The sequence below is a fragment of the Scyliorhinus torazame genome, chromosome 7 (assembly GCF_047496885.1).
Source record: "Scyliorhinus torazame isolate Kashiwa2021f chromosome 7, sScyTor2.1, whole genome shotgun sequence".
Classification (NCBI taxonomy): Eukaryota; Metazoa; Chordata; class Chondrichthyes; order Carcharhiniformes; family Scyliorhinidae; genus Scyliorhinus; species Scyliorhinus torazame.
This window is the reverse complement of record NC_092713.1, coordinates 162,514,229-162,540,945: the sequence shown is the minus strand read 5'-3', so window position 1 is coordinate 162,540,945 and position 26,717 is coordinate 162,514,229. Positions and strand designations below refer to the sequence as shown.

At 50.9% G+C, this 26,717-nt stretch overlaps 1 protein-coding gene across 1 annotated transcript in view; it reads right to left on the bottom strand.

Annotated features, from left to right (window-relative positions):
• LOC140427338 (regulator of G-protein signaling protein-like) overlaps positions 1-26,717 on the bottom strand; it is a 194,056-nt gene that overhangs the window by 122,828 nt on the left and 44,511 nt on the right. Inside the window, exon 3 of the mRNA XM_072512889.1 lies at positions 1,233-1,307. Within this exon, the coding sequence (XP_072368990.1) occupies positions 1,233-1,307 (75 nt within the window). The remainder of the gene's footprint in view (positions 1-1,232; positions 1,308-26,717) is intronic.

Sequence of the window (26,717 nt, the reverse complement as noted above, 5' to 3'; positions counted from 1 at the left end):
CAAACAGTCAAATAATTGATAGGTTAGTAACTGTTCAACAGTAATATTTTAGTTCTATTTCATTGAGTGGTGGTGCAGTGGGATTAATGTGGATCATTCTGATTGGTGGGGCCCTACGCTTAGTGAATAGTTGGCTAACGCATTCGATCACCAGAAATGTCATGTAGATGATGAATCCTGCTACACAAAAGAAAAAGATTGGCTGTACTATGGACATTCCTGCTAAATCAATGACCCTTTTACCTATCAGAAATAGTTGGTTCCCTTCAGTCCCTTATAGTCAGAAACTGGGGAATTTATAACGGGGCCAATGAAATGGCTGAGCAACTAAATACATACTTTGGTTCTGTCTTAACAAATGAGGACACAAATAAGATACCAGAAATGCTGGGGGACACAGGTTCAGTGAGAGGGAGAAACTGAAGGAGATTAATATCAGTAGAGAAATGGTGTTGGGGACATTGATGGGATTGAAGGCCGATAAATCCCCAGGGCCTGATGATCTACATCCCAGAGTACTTAAGGAAGTGGCTGTAGAAATAGTGGATGCATTGGTGGTCATCTTCCAAGTTTCTGTAGACTTTGGAACAGTCCCTGCAGATTGGAGGGTGGCTAATGTAACTCTGCTATTTAAAAAGTGAGGTGGAGAGAAAGCAGAGAATTATAGACCAGTAAACCTGTCGGCAGTAGTGGAGAAAATTGTTGAATCCATTATCAAAGATTGTATAACAGAACACTTAGATAAGAGTCATCAGACTCGAAACTTTAGCTCTTTTCTCTCCCTACAGATGCTGCCAGATCTGCTGAGATTTTCCAGCATTTTCCCTTTCGTTTCAGATTCCAGCATCCGCAGTAATTTGCTTTTACTTAGAAAACAGTGGCAGGATTGGACAGAGTGAGCATGGATTTACGAAAAGGAAATCATGCTTGACAAATCTACTGGAACATTTTGAGGATGTAATCAGTAGAGTTGATGAGGGCGGGCCAGTGGATGTGGTGTATTTGGACTTTCAGAAGACTTTTGACAAAGTCCCGCATAAGAGATTAGCGTGTAAAATTAAAGCGCATAGGATTAGGGATAGTGTATTGAGATGGATAGAAAACTGGTTAGCAGACAGGAAACAAAGTGATGGGTAAAGGGGGGGGGGGGGGGGGTGCGGTGCTGGGGAATGGACAGGGTGTGCACTGTTTGACCGTATCTGTGCTCTCTGCTTCAATCACTTAGGTCTCACCAATTCAGATGGCAGCTCAGGCTGGAGTTCCCATTGGCTGTCTTTGAAAATATAGATTGGAATCTGTCCAAAAACCTGAAAAACAGATAACAGGTGCTATCACTCCCACCAGTCCACGCTCCTCCCTCTTAAAGGCACACTTCCCTTTAATGAATATTCTTTCACAACCATTTTGTTCTATCCGAGTTCATCAGGCGAATGTCAGCAAATGAAAGCACCATATTCAAACATTGTTGACGAACAACTGCTGCCATCGTAACGCATGGAGCCAAATGTTGGGTTGGCGACTCAGATTGGTTGCGACCCTGATAATTTGATCACATGACAGGCCATCGCCAACCACCACATGCGGTCTTATAACCTCCTTGTCTGCCAATGTCAATATTTTTGTACCCAACAGATAGGAACTTAACTACGCAGAAGCTTATAGCCAAGTTCCGCACACATGAGTACGGCCTGAACCGGGACCTTTGATTCATGTCGTATTACATTTGCCCCCCCCCACCATCTGGCCTGGGCTTGCGAAATCCTGCCAACTGTCCTGGCTTGAGACAATTCACACCTCTTTAACCTGTGATTATCCCTCTCTCCAGTTGCTATGTCTGGACGTGTAAAGACTTAATTACCTGCAAAGACTCGCATTCAAAGTATCATCTTGTATCTTTGACTTTGTCGATATATATGTTTCTGGAACCCACCTCTTCAATCACCCGAGGAAGGAGCAGTGCTCCGAAAACTAGTGATTCGAAACAAACCCGTTGGACTTTAACCTGGTGTTGTAAGACTTCTTACTGTGCCCACCCCAGTCCAACGCCGGCATCTCCACATCAATGTTATAACTGGACGGGAAGATCCCAGAATGGAAGTCTGGCTCAAAAGACTGTAACTGTTACAATTTAAAAAATCAAACATGGAGGAACTGAGTCACCGGACCACTAATTATCATTTAAATACCCAGATTACAGCCAGGACGCCATTTAGTACTGTTCACACAAATGGGAGATCTTGCCAAGAAGAGGGGGATGAGGGGGTTCGTGGAGGCCTCCACAAGGTTGGGCAGGGTGTGAGAGGGTCACAAAAACAGGGGAGGGGGTCTGAAAGGAACTAGGGGTAAGATAGGGGCTGCTGAACAAATTGGTGCCCCACCTGCGAAGAGCCAATCCTCTTTAAGTGTGGTCTCGGTGGAGAGAAACTCGCCAAGGCCAAAAGAAACGGCAAAATGCCGTTGGATAACGGGGTTTTTCCCAGGGCTGCAGTTGTTGAGAAACATCCCACTAAACGCACCATTCAGGGTACCTCAACTTGAGTCTGTAATGATGTGTATATTGACTGGGATGTAAAGAGTTAACAAGTTAATGAAATGCTGTTACTACGAGAGGGAACTACAGAACCATCATATATATATCATGTGACTTTGGGGATTCTGGGAGTCAGGAGTTAGAAGGCAGCTGGAAGAGTGCCAGGCCTAGGAGCATTTGTACTTGAGAAGTCTTCAGTTAGAGAGAGCATAGTTTAATATAGAAACCTTCTACTTTAGGAATGTGAACAAATCTTAGTAGTGTAATAAATTTATAGTTTTGTTTGTTAACAAAGCTTTGTGTTTTTTATTCAACACTATGCATCTGAGCCATCAAGGTAAAGCAAAATAGAGAACACAACATGGTACCAGAAGTGGTCTTAGAGTAGAATAGTCAGGTTTAGGGAGAAAGAAAGAATCTCCGCTTGAAAAGAAAATTGCGGAGAAAAATCTCATCCAGGTTCCATTAGCAACAATCAGACTCCAAGAGCAATGAACAGAAGCATCACAGAAAGAAATACCCAGTAGAAGCTTCATGGAGACTCCAAAGTTATTCAGGACATCGGGTAATGTATATGTGAACTGGAGAATTTTCAAACAAGACTTTGAACGCTACCTCTCAACCTCAAACCTCCAAGCAGTCAGTGAGAAGCGAAAGATTGTGCTGTTACTCATTTTGGCTGGACCGCAGGTTATAGAATTGTACGGCAGCACAGTAGCATGGTGGTTAGCACAATTGATTCACAGCTCCAGGGTCCCAGATTCGATTCCTGGCTTGGGTCACTGTCTGTGCGGAGTCTGCACGTTCTCCCCGTGTGTGCGTGGGTTTCCTCCGGGTGCTCTAGTTTCCTCCCACAGTCCAAAGATGTGGTTAGGTGGATTGGCCATACTAAATTGCCCTTCGTGTCCCAAATTGCCCTTAGTGTTGGGTGGGGTTACTGGGTTATGGGGCTGGTGCAGACTCGATGGGCCGAATGGCCTCCTTCAGCACTGTAAATTCTATAACTCATTCCACTTTGAGAATGAAGTTGAAAAAAATAAGTTTGATGTGATCTTTGAAAAATTTGATAGCTGTTGCGAGCTTAAAAGAAATGAAAAGCTGAGTAAACGACTGCAAATCAACAAGGCTGGAAGATTCTATTAAAACATCCCGTGCGAGTAAAGCAACTAAAAATAGAAGATCCAAAACGTTAGTGCGAGAAGGTGGCGCGAAAATACTCAACGTGGTCGATGCTGTTGAAGCGGTGGTGCAGGTAGAAATTAAGCGCGCTGGAAATAAAGGCCAGTTTGCGCAAGTGCACATGAATAAAAGCCCGCTTTGGGAAGTTGGGCATTTCGGACATGCGCAGTTAAAGAAAAAAAATGCAATTCGGATAGTGAACGTTCTGCACATGTGCGGGACCAATTTGCTCATGCGCACTTTGAAAAACGACGCGATCCGGAATTTGACCATTCTGCGCGTGCGCACAATGTTGCGCAAGCGCACTTGTAAAAAAGAGCGCACTCCAGCCAACGATCGATTTACGCATGCACAATGGAAGTTTGCGCAGGACACCACAAACGTGCAGCTGTTGTGGCCACGTCCACTTAAGAAAAATATGCCTGGCAATCGGAAGAATGTGTTTGAAGTGCAAAAACCTAAATCAATGCAGCGCAGGGACGAAACTTAAAAGAACAGCTGAAAAAGAAAACTTTTGCAGCACCATTGAAGCAGCAGTTTACAACATGAAAGACCCCAGAAGGAGGGCAGTGAAAGACCCCACTGGAAGGGCACTGAAAGACCCCAGAAAGAGAGCAGTGAAAGAAGATGACAATATTAACCAATATGAGAATACAGAAGATAACTCATACATTGAAGAATATGACGCAGATATGGCTGAAATATGCGGCTTAACTGATCATTCCACTAGTCACACGATTGAAAATCTAAATACCACTGTAATAAAGGTAGATTAATCCAATACATTGATGGAATGGCAGAATGTTGTGACATCTGATGGCAGTAATCTGACAAATGAACAAGAAGAAGAAGACTATGAAGGTATCTCTAATTTATTTGCTGAGCCAGAAGAAGGAGACTATGAAGGTCTATCACATGTATTTGCCTAGCAACAAAAAGACTATGAAAGTCTATCCACTGTATTTGCCAGCAAGGACAACAGTGAAGAAGCAAATAATGAGCAACAAAAAGGCGGCTATGAAGTCTATCCACAGTATTTGCGACGAGTGACAAAGTGATCACCAGTAGAGTACAAGCTGTGCAGGACCACGGCGAGACTGACAGATCTCAGCTGGACTGTACAGAGGCTGACAATCAGAGTGCAACACTGATCAGATCAATTGAGGGCACATCAATTGTGAACAGCCGACAGGAAAATGACATCTTGGAGAAGTTGATTCCTGAAGAGAAGCACAGATACATCAGATCATCCAACAGGAACTGATATCACAAAGCCTGACGAGACATCAGATAATCCTAAGGACACGGATGGTAAACAAGTTAACATTGAATCAACCAAGCGAAAAGGAACTGACCCTGAGTGCACCAATAGTTATATACTCAGAGGTACGACTGTGATACCAAAGGACAATTCAATGACAATTTATGGCACCTGAATGATGTCAAAGTGTTGAAACTTGCAGTCATGCTTCACAAACCGTACAAGATGGTAAGCAATCCAGATGACAACCAGACAAGGGGCTGCAGCAGAGTGTGTGTAACACACTACCATTCAAGGTGGAACAAACCGATGCGTGTGTTGACAATACCAAGTTCACGCATAATGGCACCGATGTCAGGAAGAACAGGATATTGTTTGGAAAGAAACAACAACATTACAATGGTCTGGAAGTGGTGGTTCTTGCTGAAAAACCAGATACCAAACAGGTTTTGAAGGCAAAGGAAACACAAAAGCAACATCACAAGCACAGAAAGAGACCACGTCAGATAACGAACATGGTTCAACCATTCGGACATTTGATGGTTTGGGCTGATGACTTGTTGGTACTGTAACACACTACCACAGTGAAGACTGAGTGCATACTTACATTTGTGGACTGTAAAAAGTTTCAAAAAACAGTTTAAATAAAAATTGTTAACTAGCACTCAATTGCTTGTAATGAACAGACAATGATGCTGATATATGTTTGTCCAAATCTCCAAACATCTTTGAAAAAAAGGGGGATGTAATGATATGTATAATGACTGGGATGTAAAGAGTTAACAAGTTAATGATAATGCTGTTACCATTAGAGGGAACCACAAACAGTCATATATATCATGTGACTTTGGGGATTCTGGGAGTTGGGAGTTAGGAGAGAGTTGGAAGAGTGCCAGGCCTAGGAGCAGTTGTACTTGAGAAGTCGGCAGTAAGAGATAGCATAGTTTAATAGACAATCCTTCTACTTTAGGAATGTGAATGAATCTTAGTTAGTCGTGTAATAAATGTATAGTTTTGTTCGTTAACAAAGCTTTATGTTCTTTATTCAACACTACGCATCCGAGCCATCCAGGTAAAGCAAAATAGAGAACGCAACAGGGTCCAAATCGCGCCCTATATCTTCCGTGGAAACCTCCGTCCCTGAGTGTTGACACCGGGGCAGGATTCGCGGACTTCTACGAAAGCAAAACTGGCACCACACCTCACCGATTCCATGACCATTAAGGGGGTAGTAACGGCACCACATGAAACACAATCGATTCCAATGGGAAACAGTGACGGTTTCGCCGGATTCGCAATTGACACTCAGGAAACTGACAAGCTGCAGCTGCATATACACACTGCCCTCTCCACACACACTATCCCAGCCAACAAGATGGCAGCGAGGAGACCGGCACTGCATTCCATGGACGCCGACCACGAGACCCTGCTGAACGCCGTGGAGAATAGGCGGGTGACCCTGTACCCGGCACGGGAAGGAGGCTGCCCGCTGCTGCAGTTTGCCGAGTCTGGGCGCAGATGGCAGAGGCGTTCAGCGCCAGGGGCAACACCATCCGGACCGGCCAGCAGTGCCATGAAAAACTGCACGACCTCTTCAGCGCGGCCAGGGTGAGTAGGCAGCACTGTGTCCCTGGCACTAACCCCCGGCCCACACACCTGTATAAACCCCCCCCAAACCTGGACCACATGCCAGCACCCATACTGCTACCATGGCCGGGTGCCCTGGTCACTGAAGCCACCAGCTACACACTCCCTGGGCTGCATGCGTTGGACTGTCTAACACTGTTTTTTCTGCCCCCCCCCCCCACCTCCCCCAAGGAGAAGGCCGTCCATAACCGCCGGACCTGCGGCCCCTCACCCCTGAACGGCGGGCCTGAGGAAAGGGCAGTCGCCAGGATGGATGTCGACATCGGGTGAGGATGTAAGATCCCGCTGAGTTGCAGTTCCCTGTGCCACGTGTGTCACCCCCAACGCCACCCCCACAACGCCCTCATCCCCACACCACCCTCACTCCCACACCGTCCCCACCACCCCCCTTACCACCTTCACACCCACCACCACACTCACACCCACCCTCACATCCACATCACCCCCAACCCCACACCATCCCCCCCCCCCCCCCCCCCCCCCCGCTGCACTTGCACCGCCACCCCTCCTCTCCCCTCTGAAACACCCCCCCAACACGCCTCTGGCCCACGGTCTAATCATGCACCTTGCATTGTGCCTTGCAGGAGCTGCTGGTGATGGGGAGGGTTCTTCTGGTGTCCCCCGACCCCAGCCACAGCAAGAACCCCAGATGCTGACCAGCAACGATGACACCGGCATGGACGGGAGCCATCGGCTCAAAACCAAGGACACCCCGGAGCTCGGGTCTGGTGATGACACAAATTCCTCGTCACAGTCTCCAACATCTGTCTCCAACACCCTCCACCATCCCAGACACTCACCTCGATGGGGCACTTTAGTGAAGAGGCTCCTGGGACACTCTCTGGTGTGCATCACATACATGATCCTGTACAGCAGGTGGAGGTAGTGAGGGGTGGGCGGTCAGACGGCAGGCTCACCTCAGGGTCTAGCTGCCGTCCAGATAGGTTTTCGGCTTCATAGAATTTTTTTTACAGTGCAGAAGGAGGCCATTCAGCCCATCGAGTCTGCACCGGCTCTTGGAAAGAGCACCCTACCCAAGGTCAACACCTCCACCCTATCCCCATAACCCAGTAACCCCACCCAACACTAAGGGCAATTTTGGACACTAAGGGCAATTTATCACGGCCAATCCACCTAACCTGCACATCTTTGGATTGTGGGAGGAAACCGGAGCACCCGGAGGAAACCCACGCACACACGGTGAGGACGTGCAGACTCCGCACAGACAGTGACCCAAGCCGGGAATTGAACCTGGGACCCTGGAGCTGTGAAGCAATTGTGCTAACCACTATGTTACCAGACTGCCCAGACCGTGACTCCGCAGGCTTCTGGAACAGGCAGTCCCATCGATTGCGGAGATGCAGTCGCAGAGCCAGGGACTACATGAGGGGTTGTCGGCGAACGTCCAGCACCTACAGGTGCAGTTGGAGGAGTCCAACCACATGCAGGAGGAGGAAGTGGTGCTGGCCATGCGTACCACCCAGGCCAACATCGTACGGGTAGCGTCCGCGGTGGAGGCCTTGGAGTGAGGGTTTTGGCTATGGATCAGCATGTCCAAGGCCTGGGGCATTCTGTGCAGGCAGTGAACGAGACCCAGGACAGAGCCATCAGGTGGTAGGGGAGCCTCAGGGGATGGCTCCGCTTGCAACTCCCTCCCATGGAGTAGCCTGGAGGCCATCGGGCATCCGGAGGGAGGAGGAGGTGATATGGTCCGTCGCAGTGACTCCCGCAGCACCTCAGACGTCTCCCCTCCTGTCCCTGGCGCATCACATCAGCAGCGCAGTGGGCAGAACAGGGCAGTACCATGCCACCTGGGACACCCGAGCAGCGGCCGGGCCCATCCAGGTCCTGTTAACCCAGAAGGCGCCGCCAATGGGGACCCAGGTCAGGGCAGGTCACAGCAGGCCACCTCCACTCCTGATGTACCATTTGGGGAACCACCTAGACATAGAGTTAGGGCCGTAAGGCCAGAAAGTTAGATACCAGTTAAGTTGGCACGGGTGCAGGGCACAGTTTAGCGATAGGGGCTAGGGCACGTATCTGTATATATGTTTTCACATTAAACACCGGTGCAGAATGTTACAACGTGTCTCGGTGCTCTGTCAGCAGGGTGTGAGGGATGGGCTGGGGGTGGGCTTGGCTCAGGGACCGCAGTTCAGCTAGTGCTCACCGCTCCGGCGTTCCACCCCCCATTCCCCCGCCCTCCCCATCTCCACCTCAATCACCCCAGGGAATCGATGGGAGTGTGATGGAATGGCCAGCTCGCAGGCAGGGATCACCCAGGTGGAAAGTGCAACTGTAGACAGGAGTCAGACGTCAGCAAACGATGCGGGGCAGCAGAGCTCATCGCAGAGCGGGCTGACATCATCCTCCATCCCTTGGACCAGATCCACTGTTACTACCAACCCAGGGTCCGCACCCCGTAGTGAGGCAGGTAGGAATCATGGAGGTGGTTGCAGGCAGGGGGGAATGGCTGGGTGGGGGGGGGTGTCCCTGGCCAGTTCCCCCACCACCACCACTATTCGGTGAACCTGGATGCAATCAGAGTGTCCTGTGCGTATTGGCCCTGGCGCGCACATTACGCAGCCCTCCGTGCCCCATGTCCTGCCCATCCATGCCCTCTTCCGCCTCTTCCTCCAGCACGTCGCCCCTCTGCTGTGCGATGGTGTAGAGTACGCAGCAGACCACCACGATGCGAGCGCCCTCTGAGCGCTATACGGTAGGGTCCCTCCGAGCGGCCCCGGCACCTGAACCACATCTTCAGGAGGCCGAAGCACCGCTCGTTCATGCCTCTGGTCGCGGCATGGCCGTAGTTGTAGCGGGTCTCTGGGTCGGTGTCATCAGCCACGACCGCAGCGGATAACCCGTTGCCCAGGAGCTAGCCCTCACCAGTCGGGGGGGGGGGGGGGGGGGGGTGCATCACGAAGAGGCCAGTAACCGTGGAGTGTGCCAGGATGAAGGCATTATGCACATTGCCTGGGGGCAGACATGTAGGATGCCCAGCTGATGGTCACACACCAGTTGGACGTTCATTGAATGTAACCCCTTTTGGTTTGTGTAGAGCGGCCTGTTATCTGCAGGTGCTCATAGGGGGACATGCATCCCGTCGATCACCCCCTGGACCTGGAGCATTTCAGTGATGGCGGTGAATCCTGCTGCCCGGGCATCCTGGTGGGTCCGGTCCACATTGAAATGGACGTATTGTGCCGACTGGGCACATAGGGCTTCTGTGAAGACATGGATGCACCTGTGCACCGAGGTCTGCGAGATTCCGAACAGGTCCCTAATCGCCGCCTGGAAGGACCCCGCGACATAGAGATTCAGGGAGACCGTCGCCTTCATGGCCACTGGGAGCGGGTGTCCTCCCCCATTCCCCCACGGTGCCAGGTGCGCCATGACCAGCAGATGTGTCGCCCTGTCTCCCTGCTCAGCCGGAGTCTTCAACGGCATACCCGGTCCAACAGGTCCTCGAATGACAGGCGATGCCTGTACACACGAGGCCTCATGCAACGTCTCCATTGCACCTCCTCCTCCTTGGCCTCTTGGGCAGCCGGCTCTCCATCCTCACCGACTGCCTTCTGTTCCTCTGGGGCAGGCTCCGTTGCTGCAGTTATCTCCTCCTCGAGCAGCTCCAGCTCGTACAACTACAGGGCGTCCCCCAGGGCTGCGGCGTCCAGCAGGAAGGTCACCTTTGCTGGCTGTATCCAATATTCATTGTCTACAGAGGGTGAAAGGCCGAAATGTCAGCATGGTGCGTACCCCCGTGCTCAACCAGGTCTAAGGGGCTACAGTGGCCCCAGTTGGCACTGCGGACTCTGCCCTGCATGTCCACCCCCTCCCCCATCTCTGAACCCCTGGCCCCGTTGGTGCCCAGCACCATGGGGGCTGGCACCCATATCTGCTGCCAGGGGTACTGTCAGCTGCCGCTGCCTATGCCAATGGTACGTTTCACGGCCACTGTCTGACTCCCCCCTTTAGGGGCGACTGTCAGTGTTGATCTTGGGCGGACCGTGTGATGCTCCACCGGGTGGTGGCGTGATGGCAAAGGGTGCAGTGTGAGGCTGGTGGGTTGGGGGCACAGATACGGCCGGTGGCACTCTGCAGAACTAGGGGCCAAGGTGGGTGATCAGTGGGGTGCGCAGCAAGATGTCTGCCTTTCAGGCTGCGGCAATGGCGGTCTGTGCCTGAACATCATCCCAGTCCCATGGCCCGCCCTCATCCCAGAGGAGGTGGAGAATCACAGAGGCCCCGGAGAATACCGGGTCAGATCCGCTAATGGTGCGCAAGCGGTGCTTACTGTTCGTGCGGAGTGGAACGCATTGACATCGCTGTCGAGGCGCTGGAGAATTGCGATTTGGCGTGAACACGGCGTCTGCCACGATTCCAGCATCAAAACCAATTCTCGGCGTCAACCGACGGAGAATCCCGCCCCTTATTTTGAACGTTTACCCACACACACAACTGCCTTAAGACTGCCTTTGTTTTCCTAACACATCCAAGTTCTTTGTTGAAGTGTAATTGCCCATAGTATTGTAGGAAAGAAGTAGGCATATCGGAGCAGGGCAAGATCCCACAAACCACAATGTCAGAATGACTATAACTGTGCTTTTGTCACACTAATGCTTGTGGGATAATAAATATGGGCCTGGAAAACAGGAAAGTTTTCGAAACATCCAAACGATCTTGTACATCCTTCTCAAAAGGTTGGCGTGGACTTCCAAAAGCTGGTACCTGAACGCAGATTAAAGCTCCCTCTGCACTGTCCCATCAAACACTCCCAGGACAGGTACAGCAAGGGGTTAGATACAGAGCAAAGCTCCCTCTACACTGTCCCCATCAAACACTCCCAGGACAGGTACAGCACAGGGTTAGATACAGAATAAAGCTCCCTCTACACTGTCCCCATCAAACACTCTCAGGACAGAGACAGCATGGGGTTACATACAGAGTAAAGCTCCCTCTACACTGTCCCCATCAAACACTCCCAGCACAGGTACAGCTCAGGGTTAGATACAGAGTAAAGCTCCCTCTACACTTTCCCATCAAACACTCCCAGGACAGGTACAGCATGGGGTTAGATACAGAGTAAATCTCCCTCTACAATTTTCCCATCAAACATTCCCAGGACAGAGACAGCATGGGGTTAGATACGGAGTAAAGCTCCCTCTACACTGTCCCCATCAAACACTCCCAGGACAGGTACAGCACGGGTTTGATACAGAGTAAAGCTCCCTCTACACTGTCCCCATCAAACACTCCCAGGACAGGTACAGCACGGGGTTAGATACAGAATAAAGCTCCCTCCACACTGTCCCCATCAAACACTCCCAGGACAGGTACAGCACGGGGCTAGATACAGAGTAACGCTCCCGCTACACTGTCCCCATCAAACACTCCCAGGACAGGTACAGCACGGGGTTAGATACAGAGTAAAGCTCCCTCTACACTGTCCCCATCAAACACTCCCAGGACAGGTACAGCACGGGGCTAGATACAGAGTAACGCTCCCGCTACACTCTCCCATCAAACACTCCCAGGACAGGTACAGCACGGGGCTAGATACAGTGTAACGTCCCCTCTACACTGTCCCCATCAAACACTCCCAGGACAGGTACAGCACGGGGTTAGATACAGAGTAAAGCTCCCTCTACACTGTCCCCATCAAACACTCCCAGGACAGGTACAGCACGGGGTTGGATACAGAGTAAAGCTCCTGCTACACTGTCCCATCAAACTTTCCCAGGACAGGTACAGCACGGGGTTAGATACAGAGTAAAGATCCCTCTACACTGTCCCCATCAAACACTCCCAGGACAGGTACAGCACGGGGTTAGATACAGAGTAACGCTCCCTCTACACTGTCCCATCAAACACTCCCAGGACAGGTACAGCATGGGGTTAGATACAGAGTAAAGCTCCCTCTACACTGTCCCATCAAACACTCCCAGAACAGGTGCAGCACAGGGTTAGATACAGAGTAACGCTCCCTCTACACTGTCCCATCAAACACTCCCAGGACAGGTACAGCACGGGGTTAGATACAGAGTAAAGCTCCCTCTACACTGTCCCGTCAAACACTCCCAGGACAGGTACAGCATGGGGTTAGATACAGAGTAAAGCTCCCTCTACACTGTCCCATCAAACACTCCCAGGACAGGTACAGCACGGGGTTAGATACAGAGTAACGCTCCCTCTACACTGTCCCATCAAACACTCCCAGGACAGGTACAGCATGGGGTTAGATACAGAGTAAAGCTCCCTCTACACTGTCCCATCAAACACTCCCAGAACAGGTGCAGCACAGGGTTAGATACAGAGTAACGCTCCCTCTACACTGTCCCATCAAACACTCCCAGGACAGGTACAGCATGGGGTTAGATACAGAGTAAAGCTCCCTCTACACTGTCCCATCAAACACTCCCAGAACAGGTGCAGCACAGGGTTAGATACAGAGTAACACTCCCTCTACACTGTCCCATCAAACACTCCCAGGACAGGTACAGCACGGGGTTAGATACAGAGTAACGCTCCCTCTACACTGTCCCATCAAACACTCCCAGAGCAGGTACTGCGCGGGGTTAGATACAGAGTAAAGCTCCCTCTACACTGTCCCATCAAACACTCCCAGGACAGGTACAGCACAGGGTTAGATACAGAGTAACGCTCCCTCTACACTGTCCCATCAAACACTCCCAGGACAGGTACAGCATGGGGTTAGATACAGAGTAAAGCTCCCTCTACACTGTCCCATCAAACACTCCCAGAACAGGTGCAGCACAGGGTTAGATACAGAGTAACGCTCCCTCTACACTGTCCCATCAAACACTCCCAGGACAGGTACAGCACGGGGTTAGATACAGGGTAAAGCTCCCTCTACACTGTCCCCATCAAACACTCCCAGGACAGGTACAGCATGGGGTTAGATACGGAGTAAAGCTCCCTCTGCACTGTCCCCATCAAACACTCCCAGGACAGGTACAGCACGGGGTTAGATACAGGGTAAACCTCCCTCTACACTGTCCCCATCAAACACTCCCAGGACAGGTACAGCACGGGGTTAGATACAGGGTAAACCTCCCTCTACACTCTCCCATCAAACACTCCCAGGACAGGTACAGCACGGGGTTAGATACAGAGTAAAGCTCCCTCTGCACTGTCCCCATCAAACACTCCCAGGACAGGTACAGCACGGGGTTAGATACAGAGTAAAGCTCCCTCTACACTCTCCCATCAAACACTCCCAGGACAGGTACAGCACGGGGTTAGATACAGAGTAAAGCTCCCTCCACACTGTCCCCATCAAACACTCTCAGGACAGGTACAGCACGGGGTTAGATACAGAGTAAAGCTCCCTCCGCACTGTCCCCATCAAACACTCCCAGGACAGGTACAGCACGGGGTTAGATACAGAGTAAAGCTCCCTCTGCACTGTCCCCATCAAACACTCCCAGGACAGGTACAGCACGGGGTTAGATACAGGGTAAACCTCCCTCTACACTGTCCCCATCAAACACTCCCAGGACAGGTACAGCACGGGGTTAGATACAGGGTAAACCTCCCTCTACACTCTCCCATCAAACACTCCCAGGACAGGTACAGCACGGGGTTAGATACAGAGTAAAGCTCCCTCTGCACTGTCCCCATCAAACACTCCCAGGACAGGTACAGCACGGGGTTAGATACAGAGTAAAGATCCCTCTACACTGTCCCATCAAACACTCCCAGGACAGGTACAGCACGGGGTTAGATACAGAGTAAAGCTCCCTCTGCACTGTCCCATCAAACACTCCCAGGACAGGTACAGCACGGGGCTAGATACAGAGTAAAGATCCCTCTACACTGTCCCATCAAACACTCCCAGGACAGGTACAGCACGGGGTTAGATACAGAGTAAAGATCCCTCTGCACTGTCCCATCAAACACTCCCAGGACAGGTACAGCACGGGGTTAGATACAGAGTAAAGCTCCATCTGCACTGTCCCATCAAACACTCCCAGGACAGGTACAGCACGGGGCTAGGTACAGAGTAAAGATCCCTCTACACTGTCCCATCAAACACTCCCAGGACAGGTACAGCACGGGGTTAGATACAGAGTAAAGATCCCTCTACACTGTCCCATCAAACACTCCCAGGACAGGTACAGCACGGGGCTAGATACAGAGTAAAGATCCCTCTACACTGTCCCATCAAACACTCCCAGGACAGGTACAGCACGGGGTTAGATACAGAGTAAAGATCCCTCTGCACTGTCCCATCAAACACTCCCAGGACAGGTACAGCACGGGGTTAGATACAGAGTAAAGCTCCCTCTGCACTGTCCCATCAAACACTCCCAGGACAGGTACAGCACGGGGTTAGATACAGAGTAAAGATCCCTCTGCGCTGTCCCATCAAACACTCCCAGGACAGGTACAGCACGGGGCTAGATACAGAGTAAAGATCCCTCTGCACGGTCCCCATCAAACACTCCCAGGACAGGTACAGCACGGGGCTAGATACAGAGTAAAGATCCCTCTGCGCTGTCCCATCAAACACTCCCAGGACAGGTACAGCACGGGGCTAGATACAGAGTAAAGATCCCTCTGCACGGTCCCCATCAAACACTCCCAGGACAGGTACAGCACGGGGCTAGATACAGAGTAAAGATCCCTCTGCGCTGTCCCATCAAACACTCCCAGGACAGGTACAGCACGGGGTTAGATACAAAACAAAACTTGATTATTTATTTGTTTGTTCGTTGGCCACAAACAGGTCCCGGAACAGTCGGGTGAATGGCTCCCATGTTCCGAAGAAGCCATCGTCCGACCCCCAGATGGCAAATTTGATTTTCTCAATTGTCTGTTAGGTCGGACAGCCAATCTGCAGCTTTGGGTGGTGCTGCTGATCGTCAGCCGAGCAGGATTCTACGGAGGGCGTTCAGGGAGGCAAAGGCAAGGGTGTCCGCCCTCCTCACCATGAAGAGATCTGGCTGGTGTGATGTCCCGAAGACCGCCACTTTCGGGCATGGCACGACCCTCATCCCCACCACTTTGGACATCGCCTCGAAGAAGGCTGTCCAGTGCCCAGCAAGTCTGGGGCAAGACCAGAATATGTGGGCATGATTGGCAGGGCCTCCATGGCACCATTCACATCTGTCCTCCACCTCCGGGAAGAACCTACTCATTCGGGTTCTTAAGTGGGCTACATGTACCACCTTTAGTTGCTTTAGGTTGAGTCTTGCGCACATGGAGGTGGAGTTGACTCTATGTAGTGCTTTGCTCCAGAGTCCCCACCCTATTTTGAGCCCCAGGTCTTCCTCCCATTTCTTCCTCATCGCGACCCATACAGTGTCAGCCCTCTCTACCAGTTGTTCGTACATGTCGCTACAGTTTCCTCTACCTAGAATGTTTGTGTCCAGTAATTCCTCTAGTAATGTCTGTCGCGGTGGTCATGGGTACGTCCTCGTCTCCTTCCGTAGGAAGATTTTAAGCTGCAGGTATTTTGAGTTTGTTGCCGTTAGCTAGTTGGAATTTCTCGGTCAGTTCACCCAGTGTTGCGACCCTGCCATCAGTGTATAGGTCTCTGACTGCCAGTGTCCCCCCGTCCTGTCTCCACCTTTTAAAGGTGACGGCGGTGAGCGCTGGTGTGAACCTATGGTTGTTGCAGATGGGGGGCTTTGACGGACATTTTGGTCAGGCCGAATTGCTGCCATAACTGGTTCCAGGTCTGGAGGGTGGATTGGATTGGATTTGTTTATTGTCACGTGTACCGAGGTACAGTGAAAAGTATTTTTCTGCGAGCAGCTCAACAGATCATTCAGTACATGAGAAGAAAAAGGAATAAAATAAATCAACAACCCTCCTTGTGATCCTAACGCGAAGCGTGAAGGATCACATAACTATGTTGCTTTCCATTCCCTGACCTGGGGGGGCACTTCCTTCATGGCCTCTTCACTGACCATAGCTATGCAAAAAAATTTTAACTAACAATTCTAAGGGTGCTATGTCAAACAGGGACACGCATTACAAAACAATAAACTGGGAACCTCTAACTATTCTTAATACATTACACTCACTGAAACATTTCATCATCCTAACTTCCTCAACCATACAACAAAATCATAGCAGTTTATACACAGTTTTCCTGGCTTGGCAGTCAAGCTCAGGATCGTACAATTTGCTCATGAACAGTTCTTTACATTTCTTTATTTACAATAAACGCAAGCGAATGCACTTTATTATAGATCGCGGGGGTTGGGGGTCTGGCCGTATCCGAACATCGGGGATCTGATCCTATATACCGGGGTTCGAGCGCGGTAGGCTCTCCTTCTCCAGTTCCGTAGACGCATAGTCTGCACTATGCAGCAGAGTATCGCTAATACCAGTAATGTTTCTATTACATAGGACAGAGAGCACCAGGTTATAAACCTGGCACACCAAGATGATGTGGTGTCGCTGGTGACTGGGCTCTGGGTACTGCGGGGAAGTGAAACATTAACGGCTGGGGGGCTTGAAGTCATGGGGTTCGTGTTCACGCGCAACCAAATGTCCATAAAGATGATGCTGATCCATATGAAGGAAGTCCTCATGGCTCTTCTCTTTCCTTTTCTTTCTTATCTTCTCCGGTCCTGGAGCTTCTGGAGTTCTGTGGAAACAAGCAAAGTGTCTGTAACTATCTTCGTTTAATATCTCGTACGATAGTGTGTCTGTCCTTTAGTGCCAATTACTCCCTTTATAATTGGTCACTATGTGTGACTCCCTCATTTTTTTTTCAAAAATCGAATTTTAGGACAAGGCACACTTCCAAATAATGATCCAGTGTGAGCCGTCTCGCAGACTGTGCAATTTACCATCCAAATGTTTCAGGATGTAAATAGCATGTGGTTGGCAACCTAAAGGTTACCTAAGGCAAAACAAAACTTTTTGAATGAAAAGTGCCAAAATGTGGTGTGTATGGGCCACGACGGGTAAGAGTTGGATGGAGTCGCCGGGTAGGACGGCTACCAAAGCCGTGTCTCCCCTACCCGAGCGTAGTTGACCAGAGGGGGGGTTCCCAGGCAGGGCGGGTCCCAAGCCGTTTCTCCACTGCCTGAGCAACCAACAAGAACGGGCAAGAAATGTAGTCATCGTTGTGGGGCTGCCGTAGTGGTTCTACCTTCGAACCAGAAGGGCAGTTACGAACGGACATCTGGTTCCTTAACCAGTCTCTGCAGACAAGCTAGTTCCGCTGAACTAGTGTTTTATTTTATTTCCCTGCCTGACAAACAACATTTAACAAACATACAAACAACATAAAACATTCTGCCGGTTCCATCAGAAAGGACACCACTTCTCCCAAGCGGTTCCTTTTAAAACATCAACTGGACACCTCAGTTCTCGGTTGCGAACAGGGTCGCAAAGGGATTCTCGGTTTGGGAGTCAGACCCAAGGTCATCATCTTCTCCCGGGTGTCAAACTCTGGAGTGTATCAGGGCTGAAAGGGCTGCATGGTGTGAGGTGGGGTCGCTCTCGTTGTTGCGGACGAGTCGGAACGAGTTATCTCGGTGCCAATAGTTGGTGTCTAGCTGTGTGGGGACAAAATCGGGGTCGTCAGTGTGGTTCGGTGGTCGGTGGTGGGGTTTATTTAGGAAAGTGATCATGAAGGGCTTTCGGGGGGTGTCCAAAAATATCCATGTCTGGAACCTCCTTTGGCCAGTGGGTCGGCTTTCACATTTCATGGGGGTGGGAGGAACGATGGTGACTACGGACTTTGATTATCCCAAAAGTCCTGTTCTGGGCTCTCTGTAAATATGACAGAGCAATGGGGCTGAGGGGAGGGGTTTTCCGTCTGCGGAAACAAATCCTCTTGCTTTCCACAGGAGCAGAAATTCCGTGAGGCTGTTGCAGACATAGAGGCTGTCCGAGTATATGTCTGCTGGGCTGGGGAAGGAATCTGGGTGTTCCATTATATACGCGATGGCCGCGAGCACTGCTGCCTGCGCGCCTAAGTGGCCTGGAAGTTTTAACGATATTTCCTCAAGGGCGCATCCCTGCGCGTCCTCGACATAGATACCACAACCTGCTATGCGCTTCCCATCCAAGACTGTGGAAGATCCATCCACATAGATCTTTATGGGCTCACACGTGTCCGTGTGCTGAGGGCTCTGGCTTGTACTACCTATCTGTCTGGGGGGTGTTTTAGCGATAAAGGGGCCTGTGTTGCGGTGTGGAGAGATAATTTCACATTCATGGGGGGGTTCCGGGGTACTGTAAGTTGTCGGCTAAAAAGGTGTGCGTCTTTGTCCTTTTAACAGTGATGTCCCGTCCCTGCAAGAGAAGGGTCCATCTCGCTGCTCTAATCTGGCTTACTGTACCGTCCTGGAGTTGTCCGTCCAGTAAAGGTTGGGTGGGGGTGTGTTCGGTGAGCAATGGGGTTCAGTCCGGTAATATATGAAAAATACTGCACTGCCCAGAATACTGCGAGCAGGTGCCTCTCACAGGCTGAAAATCCCTGCTCCACCGCATCTAAAATTCTGGAGGCGTAAGCTACGGGCCTTAACTGGTCGTGCCGTTCCTGGAGGAGCACGGCCAAAAGGGTGCGGTCTGTGGTCGCTACCTCTATGGCGTAAGGGGAAAGCGGGTCTGGAACTTGTAGTGCGGGGGCTGCTAAGAGTGCCTGTTTTAAAGAGTCCACAGCATCCGTATGCTGCGGAAGCCATTCCCAGGGGGCTCCCTTCTTTAGGAGGTCTGAGAGGGGCGCTGCCTTGCTGGCGAAACCGTCAATGTGGTTTCGGCAGTAGCCAACCAGTCCTAAAAACGACCGGAGGGCTGAAACGTTCTGGGGAAGGGGCAATTTAGCAATCAAATCAATCCTTTTATGCTCGATCTCGCATTTACCATGTGTGATAATTGTTCCCAAATATATCACTTTTTCTTCCAAAATCTGGGCCTTTTTGGGGTTGACTTTACAACCAATTGAGTGTAATAGTTCCAGGAGTTCGGACAGAAGCTCAATGTGCTCTTCCTTGGTGTCTGTCTGCAGTAGTAGGTCGTCTACATACTGAACCAGACATTCGGGGCGAGAGAATTTGGCTAAACCATTTGCCAGCTGTCGGTGGAAAATGGAGGGGGAGTTGTGGAATCCTTGTGGCAGGCATGTCCATGTGTACTGCTGTGCTTTAAAGGTGAAGGCAAATTTGTACTGGCACGCCTTTGCCAATGGAATGGACCAGAATCCGTTACTGACATCCAAAACCGTAAAGAATCGGGAATTGAGTCCCTGCTTGAGCATGGTCTCAGGACTTGTTGCTACTGTGGGGGCTGCTGCGGGGGTGACTTTGTTGAGTTCCCGGTAATCGATGGTCAGTCGCCATGATCCATCGGGTTTTCTCACTGGCCAAACCGGGGCATTATTAGTGGAGGCTACTGATCTAAGTATGCCCTGCTCTAATAAGCTTTCTATTACCTTTGAGATTTCTCCCTCTGCCTCTTGGGGAAATCCATACTGTTTTTGGGGTCTGGGGTCAGGTCCTGTTATTTGTACGGAGCCAGTCATCCGTCCGCAGTCGTGCTTGTGGGTCGCGAATACTGCCCTGTTCTTTTGCAGAACTGCCCTAACCTGCTTGTCCGTACTAAGCGTGGTCGGGTTGAACCAAAATTCGCCTACGGCGCTAATTTTGTTCATGTACTCTCCTATGTTGAGCGTTGCGGGGGCTCTTGCGGATTTTGCCATCTTCCAGACACTGGTTGACTGGATCGAATGAAAGATTATGGGAATTCATGAAATAGATTCCCAAAATGTGTTCTGCTGTGTGGGGCAGGTCAACTAAAACCACGGGGTGCTTGGTGGTGATGGTACCGATTTGAATGGGTACAGAGGCTGTGATGTGTCCCTGCTGTGAGTGGCCTGTAAAGCCGCTGAGGGTGATAGTGGCTGTAGTGGGCCACGTGTCTTTTTGGAACATGGTGGAGGAATTTATTGTGGTGCGGGACCCTCCTGTGTCCCATAGAAATTCTATGGACCATCCCTGAATTTTTGCTGCAGCTACCGGTCGTCCGGACCTATCCCAAACGGTGTCGCAGACCCAACTGGGGGAGCCCGTACACCGTCAGTCCGTTCCGGTCAAGTCCGTCTGATCTGAACGGGCGCTAGCGCTATGAATGGGCTGTGTCTTTTTCTTACTCAGAGTGCCCGTCTGCTGGGCTCTCTGTGGCTTTTTTGGGGCACTGCACTCTCTTGCGAAGTGTCCCAACTGTCCGCAGTTGTAACACTCCTGTGACTTGGGTGGGGGGCTGTTCTTTCCCTCATTCACCCATGCGGGGTTCTGGTGTGTTTTTACTGCCTGCATATCTGCGCTGGCCTGCTTTTCCTCGGTATTCTTAACTGCGGGTTTACTTTGAACAGATTGCTCCCAAGGGCTGGACAATCTTTTCACTACCCACTTCTCGTTATGGGCCTCCTCTGAGGGATCATAACTCATGCAGGTTTTCTGTCCTGTTTCTGTGGCATGGGAGATAAGGGTGCGGGTCCATTTGGCCATGTTGTCTGGGGACAAATGGACACGGTCTAAGTCTCCAAAGACTGCTGCAAAGTGGATCCACAGGCGTCCAGCAAACGCTGTGGGGTGCTCGGATTTCTTTTGCCTAAATTTGTTGAGGCCATCTACGGGGTCACCCCGGTTATACCCGATCGCACCCAGGATCGCGGTATGCATTTCTGCAAGGGTGCCTCCTCCTGCATTCTGTGGTTCGTGAAGGGCTGCGGCTACTGAAGGGTCTAAACTTAAAACCGTGAGCTTTACATGCTCTCGCTCATCCAGGCTGTACATAGTCGCCTGATGCTTGACTGTGGCAAAGAAATGGTGGGGGTCTGAGGTGGGGAGGAACGGTGTGATCTTATCGCACGCGTCCCGTAAATGGGTCACTGTTAAGGGGGTGGAATATAGAAATTCCGCATCGTCCGACATGGCTGTACGGTGGGGGGTTACTGGGTTCATTGGAGCTTGAACTATCTTCTGTGTGGGGGGTTGGGGCGCTTTTCTCTTTTGTGGCTTTCCCTGCGCACATGTTCCCTGAACATATCTCTGCGCTGTTTCGTTCAATTCTTCCCAATCAGGGCCGTCTTCCTGATCTAATTTTTCTCCAAAGGTTTCCTGGAAACCTTTCTGAACAGAAAGCAGCGATTGCAGCTCTGCAATCTGCTTCCGGCACTTCTGTGGTGGCAGCATGGAGTGCTCTTAATGCTGCCTTGAGGTCACTACACTGTTTCTGTAATGCCTCTACCTGGTTTTCCGTTTCTTCTCGTACCAGGACTGCACGTTGCGTGTCCTGATAGGCCTTTTCGTATTGAGACTGGAAGCTGCTTAAGTGCGCCAGACAAGACTGGTGAGCCCTTTTGGCATCATCCACCTCTCCATCTTTTGCCGCCAACTTCCTCCTCAATTCTGAATTCCCCTTTTCTACCTCGCTTACATCGACCTTACTCATTCGATGTATGCCCTCAACTTCTTTCCTGAGCGTACTAGCGACCTCCTCTGTGCCTCGCAATTGTGCCAAGCAGGACAAGATTGCCATCGGCTTGCGAGCTTTCGCTGAGCTCTTTTTGTGGATCTCGCTGAGGTTCTCCCACCAAGTATGTCCTATACTCCCGGGACCTGATTCCTCGTTGTCACAGAATTCATTCCAAAGGGGCCATCCTTTCCCTTTGAGATATTTCCTGATCTCTTCCTCCCAAATGGGACATTGTCCCACTCTACTGCTGCTGGTCGCTGCGACCGCAAATTCCTCTGGGTTCATTGGGCGCTGCATTGCCTGCATTGCCATCTTTCCTATCCGAATGCTGCTCTTCAAATTTTGGGACAGGGGTTTTAATCCGAATGCTGCTCTTCAAATTTGGGACAGGGGTATTAAGGCGGTGCTGTAAATACGGGTACGGCTTTCGCTACTTTCCGAAATACAAACTTCCAACAGTTTTGTCGCAACAAAAAATCTATCAGTTTTACCTTATCGCCCTGTTAGTTACACATGCATACACACACTTCCGAATTATGAGTATTGATCAGAACTGCTTGAACACTTGTGGTTTTCATTTTCCAATTGGATCTCTAATTCAAATTCTTGGGTTCTCCCGGAGTGGATTTCCACTTCTAGATCGGGTCCTGTCAGGATGTCGCCAAATAATGTTGCTAACTTTGCCTTAGTTTAATTGCTCTGTTTTATCACCTTGGCTCTTGAGTCGCCAGGTACCTTTATGATACCGCCACGTGGTTCAAGTCCGAGTAATGATCAATAATCCAATACACCGCTTAGTAAGATTTAAATCAAAGCACGTTTATTATACACAGTAATCACTACTCATGCATAAATTCTACGTCTAAGCTACTTCTTATAACTAACAGGCCTATACTTAACTTGGAACTGGCCCACCAGGTCAGGGAAACAAATGGCCTTTCGTTTGGGTTCTGAGCCTGCGGGTTTCGAAGTTGGTACAGATTGGTAGCTAGGAGCACCTATCTCGTAGCGAGCGTTGAAGTAAGACTTACAATTTTGAGCGGCTGTTGAAGAGTGAAGATCGAGTGAAGAGAGCTGCAAGCGGTGGAAGAGAGAGCTGGAAGAGAGAGCGCCTTGAACTTGGGGCTCAATTCTTATAGTCCTCAGGGGCTTCCCACCTTTCGGAGCGGACTCTGTACCTCGTTCCAAGTGATTGGACTTTGTCCCAATCGCTTGGTTCGATTTTCTCCAATGCTGGAGCGGTTCCCTGATCGATGGGCGGTCCTGAGGTGGTTGTTCACCTCCCTTTGTGTAGGCTTCTGCTGGCGCCAAAGAGTCTGGTTTTGCTTTGTGTGTCTAAATGTTGCTCATCGTTCCCGGGGATTGCTCATTAGTATGCAGATGGATGGTGTTTTTGTTGTGCTGATGGTTGCTGGTATCGATCTTGTCTGGCCTTTCCAGAGGTAAATACACAGCCAACCTGCAGCTGCTCGATTTTGTCCTGTTGGCTGACTTTCCCATTAGCCTTTGCCGTTCGCCATTTTAAATCGGGAGTTAGCCATTTTAAATCGGGTGTTGGCCATTTTAAGTGGCTACAGATCCCCTTCCAGTTCTTTGCTGTTTTGAGAGCAATCGCTAGTGATTCGATCACTAGGGCAAACAGCAGTGGGGACAACGGGCGTCCCTGCCTGGTGCCCCTGTGCAGCTGGAAGTACTGGGAGCTGGTGTTGTTTGTCCGTACACTCGCCGTGGGACCTTTGTACAGGAGCTTCACCCATGAGGTGAACCCTGATCCAAGTCCGAACTGTTCCAGCACCTCTATAAGGTACTTCCACTAGACTCTGTCGAAAGCCTTTTCTGCGACCAGGGAGACGACCTCTGGTGTTCGCTCCCCGGATGGGGTCATGATCACGTTCAGCAGGCGCCTGATGTTTGAGGTTAGCAGTCTACCTTTGACAAAGCCCGTCTGGTCCTCTGCGACCACCTCTGGAACGCAATTCTCCAACCTCTTGACTAGGATTTTGGCCAATATTTTAGAGTCTACATTTTATAGAGAGATGGGTCTGTATGACCCACATTCCGTTGGGTCTTTGTCTTTCTTAGGTATTAGCGAGATTGAGGCCTGTGCTAGTGTAGGTGATAGTGTGCCCCTAGCCAGTGAATCTGTGAACATCTCCCGCACTACGGGGCCAGTGCTGTAGCGAATGATTTTTAGAAGTCCGCCAGGAACTCGCCTGGTCCCGGTGCCTTCCCCGCCTGCTTGAAGCTAATACTCTACATGATCTCTCCCAGTTCTAGTGGTGCTCCCAGGCCCCGTTTTCTGTCATCCCCCGCAACTGGCATCTCCAGTCCATCGAGGAACTGTTTCATCCCCGATTCCCCTGCTGGGGGTTCTGAGGAGTACAGCCCTTGGTAAAAGACCTCAAAAGGTTTTGTTGACCTTTTCTGGGTCTGTTTCTAATGTGCCTCTGTTGTCCCTAATTTGCGCAATCTCTCGAGTGGCTGCCTGCTGTCTCAGCTGATGTGCCAGCAGGTGGCTGGCTTTTTCTCCATGTTCATATAGGGTCCCCCATGCCTGGCGGAATTGCTGCACTGTTTTCCTCATGGAGAGAAGGTCAAAGTCCATTTTGTAGCTTTTCCTCTCTGCTAGGAGCTCAACAGTTGGGGCCTTGGAGTATTTCCGGCCTACCTCCAGTATGGAGTCGACCAGCTGCTGCCTAGCCATCCTTCCCTCCCTGTCTCTTTGCGCTTTGCAGGGTGGAGGGTGAGACCTACACGTTTTGGTTGTTCTCCGTATACTCCACTATGGCCTGTGATACCCTTTCGGTGAAAGCCGTGTTGGCTAGTAGGGCAGTGTCCAACCTCCATGTGGGGCGTTGGGCCCTGCCCGTCTCCAACCTCACGTCCATGTAATGTGGAGCATGGTCGGAGATTACAATTGCAGAGTATTCCGCTTTGACCAACCCTGGAAGCATCACAAAGAAGTCAATCCTGGTATGTACGTTATGCACTGGGGAGAAGGAGAACTCTTTCTCCCCTGGGTGGGTGAACCTCCAAGGGTCCACCGCCCCCATCTGCTCCATAAACAGACCGAGTTCCTTCGCCATGTTTGAGGTCTTCCTTGTTTTGGGGTTTGACCTATCTGTCCGTGGGTCCTGTACACAGTTAAGGTCCCTCCCCCCCCTCCCCATGATCAGTCGGTGTGTCGCTATGTCGGGGATTTCCACCATGGTCTTTTTAATTAAACACTGCATCCGCCATGTGCATCTGCCCCTTTTTAATAATTTTTGTGTCGTCTCAGTTGGGAGCGTGCACGTAACAAATACTACCGGTGCCCCGTCTAGGGCCCCGCTGACCATGACGTACCGCCCCCCCTAGGTCTATAACCGTCTTCGTCGCCTTAAACATCGTCCTCTTGCTGATCAGTATTGCCACCCGCCTGGTTTTCGTCCCATAGCAGGAATGGTAGGTCTGCCCCACCCAGCCCTTTCATACCCGCAGTCGGTCCTGCTCTCTCAGGTGCATCTCTTGGAGGAAGATTATGTCGGCTCCCATGTTTCTTAGATGGGTGAAGACTCTGGATCTTTTCACTGGGCCGTTGAGCCCCCTGACGTTCCAGGTGACAATCCTGGTGGGGGGGGGGGTTTTGTCCCCCCGCTCCTGTGGGATTAACCATACTTACTTGGTGGACGCGCCCCTGCCCTCCGGGGTTTCCCTTTGTTAGGGGGCCATCCAGGATGGCTGCTGTCACTGCTCTCTCCATGTGGTCGGGTCCCTGCGCCCCAGGGTTTCCCTTTGTCCCGGGGGCACCCGACATGGCCGCCCACTGTGCGTCCGCCATGGGGTTAGGCTCCTGCACTCCGGGGTCTCCCTTCACCCAGAGACCGTAGTGGATGGTTGCTTGCAGAGCTTGTTTGCTCTGGGCCCTTGGTTGCGGCCCTTTGTAGCCATATTGCTGCTCTCGCTCTGGTCCTATTTTTTACCCCCGCCCCCCCGTTAGTGACGCCGAAGGGGATCGTAAGGAAGTGATATAGACGGCTGTCTGCTTCGAAGGCGGTGTATGGCTGGTCCGATTTACGGATGGGGAGCTGGTGGTAAGCGGATTTCAGGTCCACCGTTGAGAAGACCCAGTACTGTGCAATCTGATTAACCATGTCAGATATGCGTGGGAGGGGATACGCGTCGAGCTGCGTGTACCTGTTGATGGTCTAGCTGTAGTCCACGACCATTCGGTGTTTCTCCCCAGATTTAACCACTACCACTTGAGCTCTCCAGGGGCTGTTGTTGGCCTCGATGATGCTTTCCCGAAGCAACCGCTGGACTTCGGACCTGATGAAGGTCTTATCCTGGATGCTGTACCGTCTGCTCCTGGTGGCGACGGGTTTTCAATCTGGAGTTAGATTAGCAAAGAGGGAAGGTGGGTCAACCTTTAGGGTCGCGAGACCACACACAGTAAGGGGTGGTAAGGGTCCGCCGAATTTAAGGATTAGGCTCTGGAGGTTGCACTGGAAATCTCGGCCGAGGATAAGTGCAGCGCAGAGGTTAGGGAGAACGTAGAGGCGGAAGCCGTGGAATTCTACGACCTGGACCGTGAGCGTGACCGTACAGTACCCCTGGATCGCTATGCAATGGGATCCGGAGGCCAGGGAGATT